General features: G+C 37.5%; 2 protein-coding genes across 2 annotated transcripts; both read left to right on the top strand.

Annotated features, from left to right (window-relative positions):
- Positions 1-432: 432 nt before the first annotated feature.
- Positions 433-9,072, top strand: im:7147486. Its single transcript, XM_048153363.1, has 2 exons — positions 433-575; positions 3,793-9,072. The coding sequence occupies exon 2, from the start codon at positions 3,874-3,876 to the stop codon at positions 7,912-7,914; it is 4,041 nt and encodes a 1,346-aa protein (XP_048009320.1). The 5' UTR covers positions 433-575; positions 3,793-3,873; the 3' UTR covers positions 7,915-9,072.
- Positions 9,073-9,776: 704 nt separating this feature from the next.
- On the top strand, positions 9,777-15,806 carry si:dkeyp-84f3.9 (zinc finger protein 836). Its single transcript, XM_048153005.1, has 2 exons — positions 9,777-9,887; positions 12,474-15,806. Exon 2 carries the CDS (start codon positions 12,525-12,527, stop codon positions 15,480-15,482), a length of 2,958 nt encoding a protein of 985 aa, XP_048008962.1. The 5' UTR covers positions 9,777-9,887; positions 12,474-12,524; the 3' UTR covers positions 15,483-15,806.
- The last annotated feature ends 120 nt before the right edge of the window (positions 15,807-15,926 follow it).

The raw sequence follows: 15,926 nt of genomic DNA, 5'->3' as shown, positions 1-15,926 counted from the left end.
TAAATAAAAGAATTATACATAAGGGAATAAAAGTAAATTCTCCTTTATTTTTATGTGTATTTATTTTTTTGTTTTACATTTCTTTGTAGCCTATATTTATGTAGCCTATTTATTATTTTTGTCAGCTTTGGCATTCCATATCTTCAGTGTAATTAAATAAAATATCACTTGCGTTCACTGAACAGTATAAATCAAATCAGAAATGTGTCTCTCTAAGTTTGATGGTGATGATGATAATATTAGGCATTTATTTAATGAAGATTATAACTATATTGTAGGCCTATGCTTAATAGCTACTGTTCAATATTTATGCAATCTAGCCCAATGAGGAAAGTGTGGGGTCTACTTCTGTAGGGAGACCATACCGGTCCCTCACACCAGTTGATGGCGGTATGTTTAAACCTTACATGAGGGGAGTGGGAGTGAGCGCTCAGATATACTGCCCTCTATAGTGAACAGCAAGAATAACATGTCTGTACAGAAACTGGTTGCAAAAAACACACCGTCTTTCGGATTGAAAATAAATAACTTCTTTGAGTAAAATCATGCTAGTTTGCACACCGTACATACCCAAGGTGAGTGCAAGCCAATAACTGTTTGAAATGCTTTATATGCTTCGTTTTTATTCGCGCATGCAGTCGTTAGCTGCGGTTTTTGTCATTCAATTCCCCTGTGCAGCACGCCAATGACATTTTCCGCACGCGCTATATCCAACAATCAGATGTTCCTATAAAGCGCGTTTGGTTTGGTTTGATAAAAAGATGTTATTTGCTTTTAGAGGTTGGAGGCTGATTGTATAGTTAAACATGTTTAGTCTGATGCTAAGTCTGCAGCATCTATTGAAGTGCTTGTTATTGGCATCTATTGTGATATTTTTACGCTCTTTTTAAACTATCTACTAATGCTAAATCAACGAGTGGTCTGCAGATCACCTTGGTGATGTGTTTAGGTGTTTTTTTTTTGGACAGTGTTTATTTGAACATATTTGAGTATTTTGCCACGGAAAGCGGCCAGGCCTATCAAAATCCAAGCATGCTATGAGCCGTCTTTCCTCTTTCTCTGTCCACTATTGTTGCTACATTTGAAACAAATGCTATTTGTAACGAATAATTAAACGCTTTACTTCAAAACGAGCGCTGCAGTTTAATTTGTACTAGCTGAGTTTTCTGAGAAATTAGTTTTCTCTCTATTAAATATGCATGAACTCACTGAGGTTAATGACATATGGGTGTCCGAGATTGTAAAAAGCATACATCTTTCTAAAGTATTTAGTCTTGAACAAGTGTGCTAAGTTTTTAGAAATGGTCATGAATATCAAGAATTTTATTTTAACATTAGCCATTTCTTTTCAACAGTATTAATATTTGCTAATCACTTTCTGCTTGTATAATTTGTATAATAATTCTACAACTTGTATAACTAAAAAATAGATAATAGACTGTACCTTTCAATGAGCACTTTTCATGCATCCAGTTAAAGCCAGGTTTTATTTTAGTGGAGAACAGATTAGAGGGTTTTTTTTTTCCCCTGATGGTAGTATTTTTTTTTTTAATCAAAAATGTAAAATTACAACATACATGGGTAATTCCATTTAGAACTGCATTACAGAATTGTCTTTTATTGAACTTAAAGGCTCCAAACATGACAGCACCTAGAACTATAGGGTGATGTCAAATCAACCAGAGGTCCCCAGCTCAATTTTTTTTCTCTGTAGAAAGACCAATATAAATAGTGATGAAAGCCAAAGAATTAAATGTTACAGATGAATATTTACTGAGTAATCCACTATTTCGTAGAGGGGGGTCAAAATGACAATTTTCACCTGGGATTTGGAGCCAAATTAGAGGGATGTAAAAATGATTTTAGAAAGATGGCAGCATCGTTATTTTATTTTTGCACAGAGATTGGTAAGTCTATTAGTAAAATCTGTTGACTTTAGCAATCTTTGTTTCATTTATATGCCAACAGTGGTGGTTCAAAAGTGGCAAAAAGCACTTGTTTTTTGCCTCAAGTTTGCATGCCTGTGATTCAAGAATTATTAAAGATATCTCAATATCCTTTTATATTCTGGTTCTTAAAAGACCCTTGATTGTTTAATCCAAGAGATAAGGACATGTTAATGTGGCTCCATGAATTAAACTGGTAAATTGTACACATTTTCTGTGGTCAAAAACCAAATCAGTTTGTATACAGCTGATACTTTTTTTCTTTTAAAGAGGAATATCTAAAGAACAAATAATGTTAAAACTAGAAATGTATCTCCTTTTTTCTGTCATCTTAATTGCATAGAACATACCTGTCTGAGTACCATAAGTATTCTTTTTCTAAAGTTGTCATGCCTGTAACTCTAAAAGTATTCTCGATATCTTCATTTTTAAGGCCCTATATGGTTAAATCTCATAGCTATAGTGATGTCAATGCGGTAATGTGTAGTTAAGATACTGCATATTTGAACTCTTGGTAGCTTCAGAAGCTGTTAAAATGATCAAAATCCCATCTTCCAAATCCCTAAAACTGATTCAAATATATATATTCTAATAAATACACTTTTAAGAGCAAGTTAATGTGCCTCAACGTAACCTGAAACATTTTCGGTGAAGTTTTATGCAATTCTTTTGATAGAGGGAAACAAGATACATTTCTAGTTTAAACATGATTTATTCTTCAGACATTCCTCTTTAAATGCAGTATCAGCTGTGTGCAAAGTGAACCACATTTGGTTTTCGATCACTGAAAGTGGGTAAAAGTCAACAATTTGAACATGGAGCTGCTTTGAGATCCCTATATATATGGGACTGAACTATATTGGGCCTTCAAAATGAAGATTTCAAAAGCAAAGTTTATTAAGAATAATAACCTAGAAGGATATTAAGATATATTTTGAATACTTTTAGAGTTACAGGCATGCAAACTTTGGAAAATGAATCTTTATGCCACTCAGACAGGTATGTTCTATGCAATTGTGTTGAAAGAAAACACAAGACATTTCTAGTTTCAAAATGTTTTGGTCAGATATTCTTCTTAAAAGAAAAAAGTATCAGCTGTGTGCAATGTGAACCACATTTGGTTTTCGATCACTGAAAATGGGTAAAATTCAACCATTTGAACTTGGAGCTGCTTTGAGATCCTCATATCTATGAGACTGATCTAGGGCCTTGAAAATGAAGATTTCAAAAGAAAGTTTATTATGAATGAGAGTCTTGAAGGATATTAAGATACCTTGAATACTTTTAGAGTTACAGGCATGGAAACTTCTGAAAAGGAGTATTTATAGCACTCAGATATGTTCTATGCAATTGAGATGATAGAAAAACATGAGATTCATTTCTAGTTTCAACATTATTTGCTCTACAGATAGTCAGATATTCCTCTTCCAAAATAAGTGTTTTTTTGCCATTTTTGAACTGTCACTGTTGGCATATAATGAAACAAAGATTGCTAAAGTCAACAGATTTTACTAGACCAACCAATCCCTGTTCTCTGTGAAAAATAAAATGATAATGCTGCCATCTTTTTAAAGTCATTTTTACACCCCTGCAAATTGGCTCTAAATCTCAGGATTACTCGGTAAATATACATCTGTGACATTTAAAATTTTGTCTTTCATCACTATTTATGTTTGTCTTTTTACAGAAAAAAATATCAACAAAATCAAAAATTTGACCCAGGGAAAGTTCTGAAATTTGGTTGATTTGACATGGAATGACCCTATAACATTACATGATTCTGTATTGAAAACATTTGAAAACCCACTAATGCCACTAATTGTGTTTATTTGCTTTCTTTTTTTAGGAGTTACACAACAATAACAACGATTTTGGTAACAGTTCTTAAATGTAATGTTCAGCCGTGGAATCTTCTGCCACCTGCAAAATGCTTGGACTTCAAGAAACAAAGTCTGCTGGAAGTCCTAAAACTTACAGTTGTGTGGCATGCTCAGCTACGTTTCATAATTTGTCATCACTCCTGGTGCACCAAGCGACTCATGCAAGTGAAATCTCTTGCCAAACAGAATCAACACTACCTACTTGTATCAATTGCGGAAGCTTATTTGCGAGCAAAGATCTCCTTGAAAAACACCACTGTACAATGTCTGCCTCTCCAAACCAAAACTACATTTGTGAATGTGGTGAGGAGTTTAGTGGTTTTACAGCTCTTGAGGACCACAAAAAGCAACATGGGCCAGAAAATAAGGACAAATCAGATTTGAGTAGGATTCATGTCGTGCCAGATAGCAAAATAGACTCCAACCATCCTGTTTCCAACCAAGTTTTTCACAGTCTCTCACCATCCTATTCCAATGAAAAATCTCTTGCAGAAAGTGCACCTCCTATTTCAAATGCTGATATCAAGAAGACTGAATCCTCTGCCGACATGGAAAGCAGCATCTTGAAGCCTGTTGAATCTCACTCTGTGACTGAAGTGCAAGTGCAGATTCTTGAGAAGGGCACTATAAAATCCTCCACCATGGTAGTAGAAGAGCAAGTGCAGATCAATGAAATGGACACTTTAAAATCCTCCGGCATAGTAAGAGAAGAGCAAGTGCAGATATACGATATGGACACTTTAAAATCCTCTGACGTGGAAGGAGAAGAGCAAATGCAGATCCGTGGTACGGACACTTCGAAATCCTCCAACGTTGTTGAAGAAGAGCAGGTGCAGATCTTTGAAATGGACACTTTAAAATCCTTTGACGTGGTAGGAGAAGAGAAAGTGCAGATCCTCTATATGGACACGTTAAAATCCTCCAATGTGGTAGGAGAAGAGCAAGTGCAGATTCTTGAGAAGGACACTTTAAAATCCTCCGATATGGTAGGAGAAGACCAAGTGCAGATCCTTGAGAAGGACACTTTAAAATCCTCCAACTTGGTAGGAGAAGACCAAGTGCAGATCCTTGAGAAGGACACTTTAAACCATTCTGTGCATGACAATGAGAAATCACCAGAATCTTGTGGAGAATCAACTGCAATTAGTAAGAAATCAATCCTGAAGATGCTAGCATCTGCCTACATGAGTCATAAACAACCCGTCCAAATGAAACAGAGGAACTTGCCCCCCAGAAAAGTTGCACCGAGAGCACCATTGCAACCTGCGACTGCCATGACAATATCAAAGCCAGAACCACTGGAGAATCAATCAAAGATGAAAAAAGACACTGTGGTCAGTGTGAAAACTGGAAAGATGTCGCCAAAGAAGGGGAAGATTATATCTGTGACACAAACTCTCTGCCCCGTGGTGGTTCTCGAGACTCGTCAAAAACTTTTTGGCCGGGACAATGTTGAAGGCAAACTTCAGTGCAGGCTCTGCCGTCGGGTTTTCCAGAACGTAGACAGTTTGATAATGCATCATGCCTTGCACAAGAAAGAGAGAGTTAAATTTTGTCTTTGTTGCCAACAGTTTGTGATAACTGTAATCTCCGTCCCAGAGAACCACGTCTGCTCTGACGCATTTTCTAGAAACTCTGAACCTTTGGGAAAGACGTCTGTGACACCGAACAGCCCTATAGCTCAACAGATAGAAAAAATGTTCTACTGTTCTTTATGCAAGCGTGGCTACACAAGGAGGCACCGCCTCAAAATTCATAACTGTCCTTATAAAGCTTCTCTGAAATCCTCGCCCACTGTTGGCAACCAAGGTCACTTCAAACTCCAAAAAATGGAAGTAGACCGAAGCAAGTCTCAAAAACAAGACTCGAAGACAAATCAAATGTCAACACAGCATATAAATATTGGCGTAGGCACAGAGCCGGTAAAGATTGAGGAACAGAATACAGAATTTTCAATTGACAAGCAAAATCAGGCTGGGTTGAAGATGCAACTGAAGGATCAGATAAATCCAGTTTTTCCAGTTAAGTCCATTTTTGCCAGTGTTTCTAACTCCAAACCAACTGAATCATCTAAAAACTCTGTTGAAGTACCAGCCAACATGGTTGAGATGAAAGCAGAGGAAAAAGATAAATTGGTTGAAAAGCAGTGGACTATGCCATTGGATGATGCTGAAATTGATATACTAATAGATGTAGATCAGAATGACTCTGATGAGGATGATTTGATAGACATGGCTAAAGACGACTGTGATGACGATCAGGATGTTGAAATTGTAGAGCTACCTGACGACAAGGAAATTAATCCAGCAGAACATGGTAATGGTTTTCAGGTGCATGTGACTAATAAAGGCGTGAAGCGGTTTGTTTGCAATGATTGCCAGAGAAGCTACTCCCGCCTATTTACGCTAAAGGAGCACTTGAAGATTTGCGAGGCTAGAAAGTTGGAGCAAACTGTTGAGAATGCATCATCTGATTTGCCTGTGCCAGCTAAAAGGTTTCCATGTCCTCGGTGTGGCAAGTTCATCAGCCGCAAAGACAATTTAAATAAGCATGTAAAAAAGTGCCAAGGAACAAACACTAACTCAGTAATAAGCTCTAGAACTGTGGAGTCTAAAACCACACCTACAGCTCAGGAAAACTTATTCGTCCTGTCTCCATCTACAGAAAACCCAGCAGCCCAACAGGAGAGCACTCAAAATACTAGCAGTAGCAGAAACTGGGGGATCATGTCACTTCCATCTGTCCTCCCAAGGAGGGTGACGTGCGAATGCGGAGCCTCGTTCACTTGTCCTCGACTTCTATTCGAACATCTGCAGGTGCATGCGCAGGAGTCCTACATTTGTCCACACTGTGGTGAGAACTTGCAGTCATGGATGGATTTTGAAGCACATCAGCAATTGCACAACAAATCTAAAATCCCAGCAAATGAGCAAAGAGGTTCCCAGCAACAACCTCGTTCATTTTCCCAAACGGTGCCATCACGTGCTCCGACTCGACCTCAGCAATCTACAGGTTTTTCGGCGCTTAACATAAAAGCACAACCACCCGCACTCTTGTCACCTCAACATGTGAACCATAGGTCATTTCCTGAGACATGGTCTTGCCATAAATGCAAAAAGAACTTCAGTCTCCGCAGTTCCTTATTAAGACACATACGGTTACGTTGCAAAGGCGATACTGCAGGTCAGAAGAAACACAACTGCTCTCGTTGTGGTGCAATGTTCCACAATCCAGTGACCCTTAAAGTTCACATTCAAAGCAATACGTGTAAACCTGCATTTAAACCGATTCGATGCCCGGTGTGTGTGCGTTGGTTCAGTTGTCTAGATGGGCTCAAGAGACACCTGGTCTCGCACAGCAGGCAAGCTGGAGTGACATGCCAGATTTGTGACCATAATTGTCCAACACCTCAGGCACTCGAGGAGCATAAAAGAAATGTTCATGGAGTCTTTAACAGAATGAGGCCAGCAGAAGACACACAGGAACAGTTGTCCCAAGCAGGCACACAAAGCAGTTTATCTACTCCTACTCCTACTCCTTTTCAATGTCCTATTTGCCTTCGCAGTTATCCAAAGCTTCAATCCCTGAAGGATCACTTAAGGAAAGTTCATCGGCCTAAACAGCCAAATCTGGTTACCGTAGAACCGGTCCGTTCTGGCCAGTTTCAGTGTCAGATATGCTCCCGCTCCTATTTTGACATAAAATCATTGAAAAACCACAGAAGAAGAGTACATCGTATTGTTGGCACGGTGTTTCAGCCGTCAAAGGGAACTGAGCAAAACAGCGCTCCCAATCAGTTTCAGTGTCACATTTGTGCACGCAGCTATCCAGATGTACAGTCCCTCCGAAACCACAGAAGGAGGGTCCATCGTATTGTGGGTGGCCTTGAGCTGTCGAGGGGAATGGCTCAACACAATCTATACAAGTGTCAGATTTGCCAGCGCAGCTATCCTGACATAGTGTCCCTTAAAAATCACACAAGAAGGGTTCACCGCATATTAGGGCCAGTGCCTGAAACATCAACAACAACAACAAATGACACAGAAGATGATCTAGAGCAGAAACCGATACCTTTTCTGCATTCTTAAAAGTTGAATCTACTGCTTGCCTTCATTGCTGCATATGCGATCAAAATGAAATGTTAAAAGAGACATTATAAGGCAGCAGTTTGAGTACATTTTTAAAGAGTAGTAAAAAATAATTTTGAGTAGTTTAAAACGTTTAAAAAAAAAAAGTTTGATATCTGATTAGTAGTGTAACATTTTTTGTCTTGTCAATATCATATTCAGCTTCCTCTGTATTTCATTGGTTTCCTTAATTCATCTATTGAATACAGCTTTTTTTTTCAGTACAGAGATTTTTGGTGAATGCACTGTATAAATTGTAAAATATAATAGTTTGCAGCCTTTTTTAATGTAGCCATTGTGTATTGTTAGTGTACTGTATATAATACATTCTGATGTAAACATGTTCTACGTTGCATCAATAAACACAATAGTGACACCTTTCAAAGTCTAATAAATTAATAACAGATGTGACACGTTCATTTAAGATCAAAACTTTGAATGTTATACTGTGCTAAATGGTGCTGCTAGCAATAGTACAAATTTATGGACTAATGATGAAGTTTGAAAGATATGGTGAATTGATTGAGTGGTAAAACTGGTGGAGGACTGAACAAGTTAAAATACATTACAAAATACATACAATACAAAGTCAATGTGTTAAATTTGCATAAAAAATGAAGTATCATGAGGGACACACAAATGCCACAATTGTATCTCAACTGTCATATGTGGACATACAAAAAAAAAAAAAAATCTCAATTCAGCTAGCTTGTAGCAGTTCTGTAATTGTGTAAAGATAATTTTGGTAACAATTTACAATAAGGTTCTGTATGCAAATATTAATTCAATAGCAAACAATGAACAATATTTTTACATTTTGCATTTAGTAGTCTAGTATAATATTCATTTTATACATACTATTACATTTTACACAATAAAATTAATATCAGTTCATAATCTGTATTATGAACAAATGTGAATTAAAAATGAGTAGTAGCCAATAGTAGGCTACATTTATAATTCAACATTAACCATGATAAATAAAATGTTTTTATATACAGTCAAACCAAAATTTATTCAGACACCTTGAACATTTCATTCATTAATGCAGTTTATTCTCTATAGTTGAAAAGAAATGGTAATAAAATATGACAAGATCTCAGAGTTAAACTGTGTCAGTAAAAATGTATCTTAATTATGTCAGATAACACTTAAGCAAAACATGGTCAGGTCAAAGTGTCTGAATAATTTTTGGTTCCAAATTTTTATCAGTTTTACTGGTTGTCCACTGCATGAAGAATTTTTGGGTATATGTCACAGTGTACTTTATTTTGCTATCCTCACATAAATGAAATAGTCTCCTGCAACCACTAGTAAAAATATATCAAAAATGTCTGAATAATTTTTGGTTTGAATATATATATATATATATATATATATATATATATATATATATATATATATATATATATATATATGTTCATTGTTAGTTCATGATACCTGAATCAACATTATACTTGGCATTATAAAGATAGTATCTTTAATCACTTATCATTTATGATTTCAGAATTTTTTTCCTAATGTTCCATTTTTTATTTATAATTTCGCATTTAATTTTGAACCATTTCTACGGTTTTGTTAGCAACTTTTAATGGAATATTAGATATTCAGATGCATGCCTTTTGCAGTGTAAAAATTGGTAAACACATTTTAATGCTGTATTTTTTTTTAAACTGCAAATAAAATCGAAAAAAGTCATACCCATACCGAGTCTTTATGTACTTGAATGGTTTGGTATTATATAGTGCGCGGTAAATGCAGTAAAAAAACTAGAATTATTTAACATGTATTTTCATATTGGGGTGATTGTCTTTACACATCCAGAGTGAGACGTCCAAGAGGCTTTTATCTGAAACGGAAAAGGAAGCTCCATTTGTATAGTATACGAGTCCTGAATCTTAGTTCATTGGTGCTGAATAGAAAGAGCATGAAAGGTTGGTTGCCTTTGTTTGTGTTGCTTGTTCGCATGTACTTTCTACAAAGTAAACGCAGAAGCTCATTTAATGCAGTCGAGCATGCGTATTTATGAAGTCGAGCATGTTTAATTTTGCATTGAAGTAGTGTTTTTTAATATATGAAAATGAAGTGTTGGGGTTTTAAATGATTCGTTAAGTCCAGCGTCGGGTATCGTTGAATTAATCCACAGACACATTAATCCTGTTTAAATACGCTTGTTTCGCTTTTTAAAATAAACTCGTTCTTAAAGCACAGGTTCTGTTGTATTAGGAGATGCAGGGCTGACTGTAACAGTGCATGCATAAAGCATTACAGAAACATTATGGCAGGAATGGCCTTTTCAAACGGCTGCAGAGCGCCATCACTCTGCATCAAACGCTACTTGCTACGGCGCTGATTTTTTTTTTTTTTTACCCTAGTTGTTGTGCGTTTGCGGTCAGAATTGAATATCATTAAATACAAATAGTGGATAAGAACTCAAAAAAGGGGACAATGAATTGCGAACCCTTGTTTATTTTATTTTATTTTATTTTATTTTATTTTATTTTATTTGTTGTAGTTCTATTCACTAACTAATGACTCTTGTGAGCCGGTTCTTTGAATGAATCGCTCAAATAAAAGAACGGACCACGAGCCACTATTGACAATCATAGAAACACGTGAAACATAAATACTTAATGGCAGTAATAAATAAGGATCTACTTAAAAAATAAATAAACGTAATTTATGAATATAATCATGAGGTATTCAGCTACTTAAATAGTTTCCAATGCTTTATACATTTTTATATTAAGAAAATCTTTGGAAGTTACAGATATTGAGGCAATATCCTGCATTAAAATTAAAAAATGTTACTGATGACATTATGCATTTATGGATATATTTTGGCATCGAAATAATACAGTGATACTAACTATTTCAACTCAGTACATGCTTGTATGTGATGCAACATCTTTTTAAAATTGGTCATGTACCATTAAATCAAAATTCCAACATGGCAGAATATAATATTATCTATATGATATTAAAGGTGCAAAAGAGGATCTTTTCGTCGACTGAGAAACCAAAGACTGTTACTGAGTTTTTGAAATGAGCGCATGCGTAAGAACAACCCCCCTCCTTCACAGCTCATTTCAAGGGAACGCCTCCCAAAACTCGTGCACGAGTATTGGAACACGAGTTTTTACCACCGGCATTCTCTGTATCGTGTTAGTGGATTCATTATGTCGGACTCACCGCAGGTAACTCATAATCTGCAGTTGTTATTCCTGTCTCCTGACAAAAACATAGCATGCGGCACCTGTGGAGTGTGGAAAGTTACTGGAGCGCGCAGCCGCGCTCGTCTCTCACAAGGAACGTCATGGCAGTGATTGACAAGCCAGAGGGTCAATCCGCGCACGTCTCTCACAAGGAACGTCACGGCAGTGATTGACAAGCCAGAGGGCCAATCGTTTACGCGATGATCGCGTAAACGATTGGCTGATGTTTTTAAGGCCCTACCTCGTGCACAGATGATGTATATTAATATTATTCCTTTCAGTGAACCTAATAAATAGTCTTTTATCAGTTAGTAAAAACAGTTTCAAGAAATATTGCAAAAATGTATAAAATAAAACATCCTCTTTAGCACCTTTAATTTACTTTAATATAGTATTACGTTATGTAGTTTCACATTGATGTTTTACTACAACTAACTACAGCAGTCCCAGGTGAAAAAAGGCTGAAAAGTGCTCTAAAGTGCTCTATTTTCGTGCCCTAATTTTGGATTTAATATACTAAAAATTCTTCTTTAGTACTTGTTAAGATAATCTTAAGAACATCCAAGTGTACTCAACTGTGCTATTTTGAGACACCATGAAATATGAACTAAAATGTGCTTTTAATATACTATGTCTGTATTTAAAAAATTTATTTAGTTACCACTTATAGTATACTTGAACCCATAGTGTGTGGGAAACCCATATTTCATGGTGTATCAAAATAGCACAGTTGAGTACACTTAGATGTTCTTAAGATTATCTTAACAAGTACTAAAGAAGAATTTTTAGTATATTAAGTACAAAATTAGAGCGTGAAATAGAGCACTTTAATTACATTATTTTTTCACCTGGGGCATTAAAGTAATAGTTCACCCAAAAATGAAAATTCTGTCAACATTTACTTACCATAAAGTAGGTCTAAACCTGTATGAATTTTTTTGTCCTGCTGAACATAAATAAAATATTTGGAAGAATGTCAGTAACCAAACAGCTCTCGCCCCCATTGACTACCATAAATACTATGGCAGTCAATGGGGGGCGAGAGCTGTTTGGTTACAAACATTCTTCCAAATATCTTCTTTTGTGTCCAGCAGAACAAAGAAATTCATACAGGTTTGGAACTAATTGATGGTGAGTAAATGATGACAGAATTTTCAGTTTTGGGTGAACTATCCTTATAATATATCCAACTACTATGTGGATAACAGGTGAAGCAGTTGCTAATGTGCTGATAAAACTTATCATTAGATGCAATACATCTTATAATATCTTATCTATATCTTTTATTCCTTTTCCTTTGTCTAGTTTCAGCTTGAGTGAGGGGAAACTCAGGCACCTGCAGGCGACTCGCACATCATGCTTAAAGGAGAGGATAAGAAGAAAGGAACCAACACTGATGAGGATGAAGCCAATGATCAATCTGTGAAGAGAGGAATGGGGGAATTAATTTCTAAAGGTCTGGCTTTAAGCTCCCAGAACAGAAGAGTGGAGGAACCGTCGCCTGCAGGCGCTAATGTCCTACCTGAGTCCTTGCCCATTAATGCTGATGAAAAAGAGAGCGAAAAAACAGATGTAAATACATTTCCACAGCAATTAAACTCTGATTTTACCCCTGTCAAAGAGGCTGATATGGATGCACAGAAATGTTTGGAAGACCGTGATCAGCCAGAGTCAAATTCTGATTGTCTTTCCAGCACCACAGATAATGAACCGAAATCACTGCCGCTTAATGCAGAATTAAATAAACCACAAATCGACACTCAGATGTCTGTTCAAACAGATGAAATCTCAAGTAGTCAGTCTGAAAGAGAGTCAGACAAGAGTGAAGCCCACTGTTCAACTGTCCAAACATCTGAGAAAGCTGTCTGTGATACATCCTGTCCTGTTATAAGTGATAGCCAATGCGAAGAAGATTCTGACAAACAAATCCACGAGGGCTCTGTAGATGCAAAAAATTCTGACACTGAAAATCAAGAAGCCTTGCCCTCTGACGCATTAAACCAAACTGCTGTAACATTGGACGATGCCTGTGAAGATAATTCACCTGATAAAACGCAAGAGTCTAATTCAGAGCAGAATAACCAGACACCTTCACCCGAAGCCAGTGCTGAGGCAAGCAGTATGGAAATCACAGAAAGTAAACGTGGATTTCCTTCATTTTCTCGCGGACGGCCACGCAAAGAGAAACGGGTCATCAAGTGTGAATATTGCGGGCGCCCGTTCAATCATGCCTCTGCTTATATCATTCATCTGCGTGTCCACACAGGTGAGAAGCCCTTCACATGCCAGGATTGTGGCAAAGCCTTCGCTCAACTCTCTAACCTTCGATCTCACAGCAAAGTCCATAAATCCAAAAGTCGGAAACACGCACACAGACACCACGACCGAAGTAGAGCCACGACTGAGAAAAATGCAGACGTGAACCAAGTGAGTGTGATCAACAAAGTGGAGAGTGATGCTCGTAGTAATCAAATCACCCCTAGAAGGAGGAGGGGGCGAGGAAGAGGGAAAGGGAAACCCCAAACGTGTCCGATCTGTGGGAAAGTCTTTTGCTACAAGTCTGTCCTCAAAATCCATCTTCGTATTCACAGTGGAGAAAAGCCATACTCTTGTAAGGTGTGCGGAAAATCCTTTACTCAGGCGTGTACTGCACGTGTCCATGAAAGAGTGCATTGGTCCATCAGGCCTTTCTTCTGTTCAAAATGTGGTAAGGGATTTTCTCAGATCGGGCCATTAAAAGTACACACGTGTGATGGTAAAAGAAACCCACATGCCACCTTGAAAGAGATGGAATTGGAAGGTGTTATCAGCTTCAGGTGTCACCTTTGCAAAAGTTGCTTTGGCACCAGAGATGAGTATGATTTACATTTGCAAGGACACACGGATACCCAGCGTTACAGCTGTGACTGCTGCAAGCAGACGTTCAGTCTTCTCTCAGAGCTACATACTCACAGCAAGCACTGCGTTTCCATTCGGCAAACAAAAACCAAGCCTTCTGGTTATAATTCCCCTCACAGATTACAACCCCAAAACTCCTTGAGAAGAAGAACTGCACAAAAAATGCGAAGTGCAAGTCCAGTAAAATCTCCTGAAAAAGATTTTTCCTTGCCGAGGAAGTTCAAAAGATGCTCTTCTTTACTTGCTTGCCCTCCTCATGTCATGGCAACCTCTGTTTATGACTCACAGAATAATCACCATTCGGTCAATCAGCCAATCAAATGCAGCTATTTCGTATCTCGGCTGAACAGTACGCACCAAAAAGCAGATCCAAGAAAGTACTTCTGCCCACAGTGTGGACGAGTATTCCAGCATGTAGGAAGGCTTAGAGCCCATATGCTCACTCATTCGCGGGCTCGAAGCTTCACGTGTGTCGATTGCAACAAGATGTTTAAAAACTGGAACAAATTTTGGATTCATCAGCGGCTGCATAGACAGAAAAGAGGACGCTTTTTTTGTCCCAAGTGCGGTCAGGGGTTTAGATTTGTGGGCTTGTACAAAAAACACCTGCAGAAGCATCCAGAACTTAACGCTCACGTTTGTCCCTTCTGTCCTCACACGTTCTCAAATGCACAAAAGTTGAGAAATCACCAGCAAGAGTGGCACCGCTCAACTATGCCCTTTATTTGTGATATTTGCGGAAAAGGTTTCGCAAGTGCGATCCTTCTTAAACGACACGGAGTTATTCACTGCACAAATGATCCAATGGAAACACATTACACCATTGATCCGCAGTCCGCTGTGCATCCCTATGAGTGCGGCACGTGCAGTGCCAGTTTTGAGAACTTAGACTTGCTTTTCCACCATCAGCTCTGCCATAAGAGTGTAGAGAAAGAACCAATAGCAATGAAAGGCCAGCTACTTATAACAAGGGAAAAACATCAATCTCACCACCTCCACCGTCAAAGCCACAACTACAGCCTTTCTGATAATCGGAGACAAGAGAAATTCTCTTCAAATGGTGCAGAAATGCCTCATTCATTGTCACACGTAGGTCCCTCAAGCTTAGATCCATTACAAAAGCAGCAGCAAAAACCGAACACGGAGGCCCCAAGCACCACTAGGACATTGGCTTATCTGTCATCAGATCCACATTCCATTCCTACTTCTCAGAATAACGAGAGGCAAATGGTTAAAAAACACACTAAGGACAGTTTTTCAACAATGAAAGAATTAAATGGTTCAAGCCGGTCACCGTCTGTATTGAAGACAGAGGACACAGCCAGTGACTTAGTTTGCACTGAATGTAATGCTTGTTTTTCCAACCTTCAAGAATTGCATGGACATTACTTGGAACATGCCAGAGGAGAAATATAAATATTCTGTAAAAGTTGTTCTCTTTTGTTCAGTGAGTGTGTGAGAAACTTTTGTATTGGAATGACATACTTCTGAAACACGTGAAAATGTTTGCTGTATGTGAATATGTTTTTCATATGATATCAGCATTACTGATGTACTGACAAAAAAATAAATGTTAAATCAATTTTCTAATATTTGGACTAGTAAATCCCTGTAATGGACAGTATTGTTTTAATTAGAGATCCTATGGTTTGATTTAGATATCCGTTAGTGTTAGTGCTGTAATTGAAATGTCATCTGTTGCTTATAACAGATTAAATGTCTTGTCTGAAATTGCTCAAACTCAAGTCTTGTATGTCATTTATACCTGTATAGTGGTTTGGACTAAACATTCAGGGGTTTTTTTTGCTCTTGTTGTAATAATTCATATTAAGTGCATTCAATGTTAATTAATTTGTAACA

The sequence above is a fragment of the Megalobrama amblycephala genome, linkage group LG13 (assembly GCF_018812025.1).
Source record: "Megalobrama amblycephala isolate DHTTF-2021 linkage group LG13, ASM1881202v1, whole genome shotgun sequence".
Taxonomy (NCBI): domain Eukaryota; kingdom Metazoa; phylum Chordata; class Actinopteri; order Cypriniformes; family Xenocyprididae; genus Megalobrama; species Megalobrama amblycephala.
This window is presented reverse-complemented; position numbering and strand designations above follow the sequence as displayed.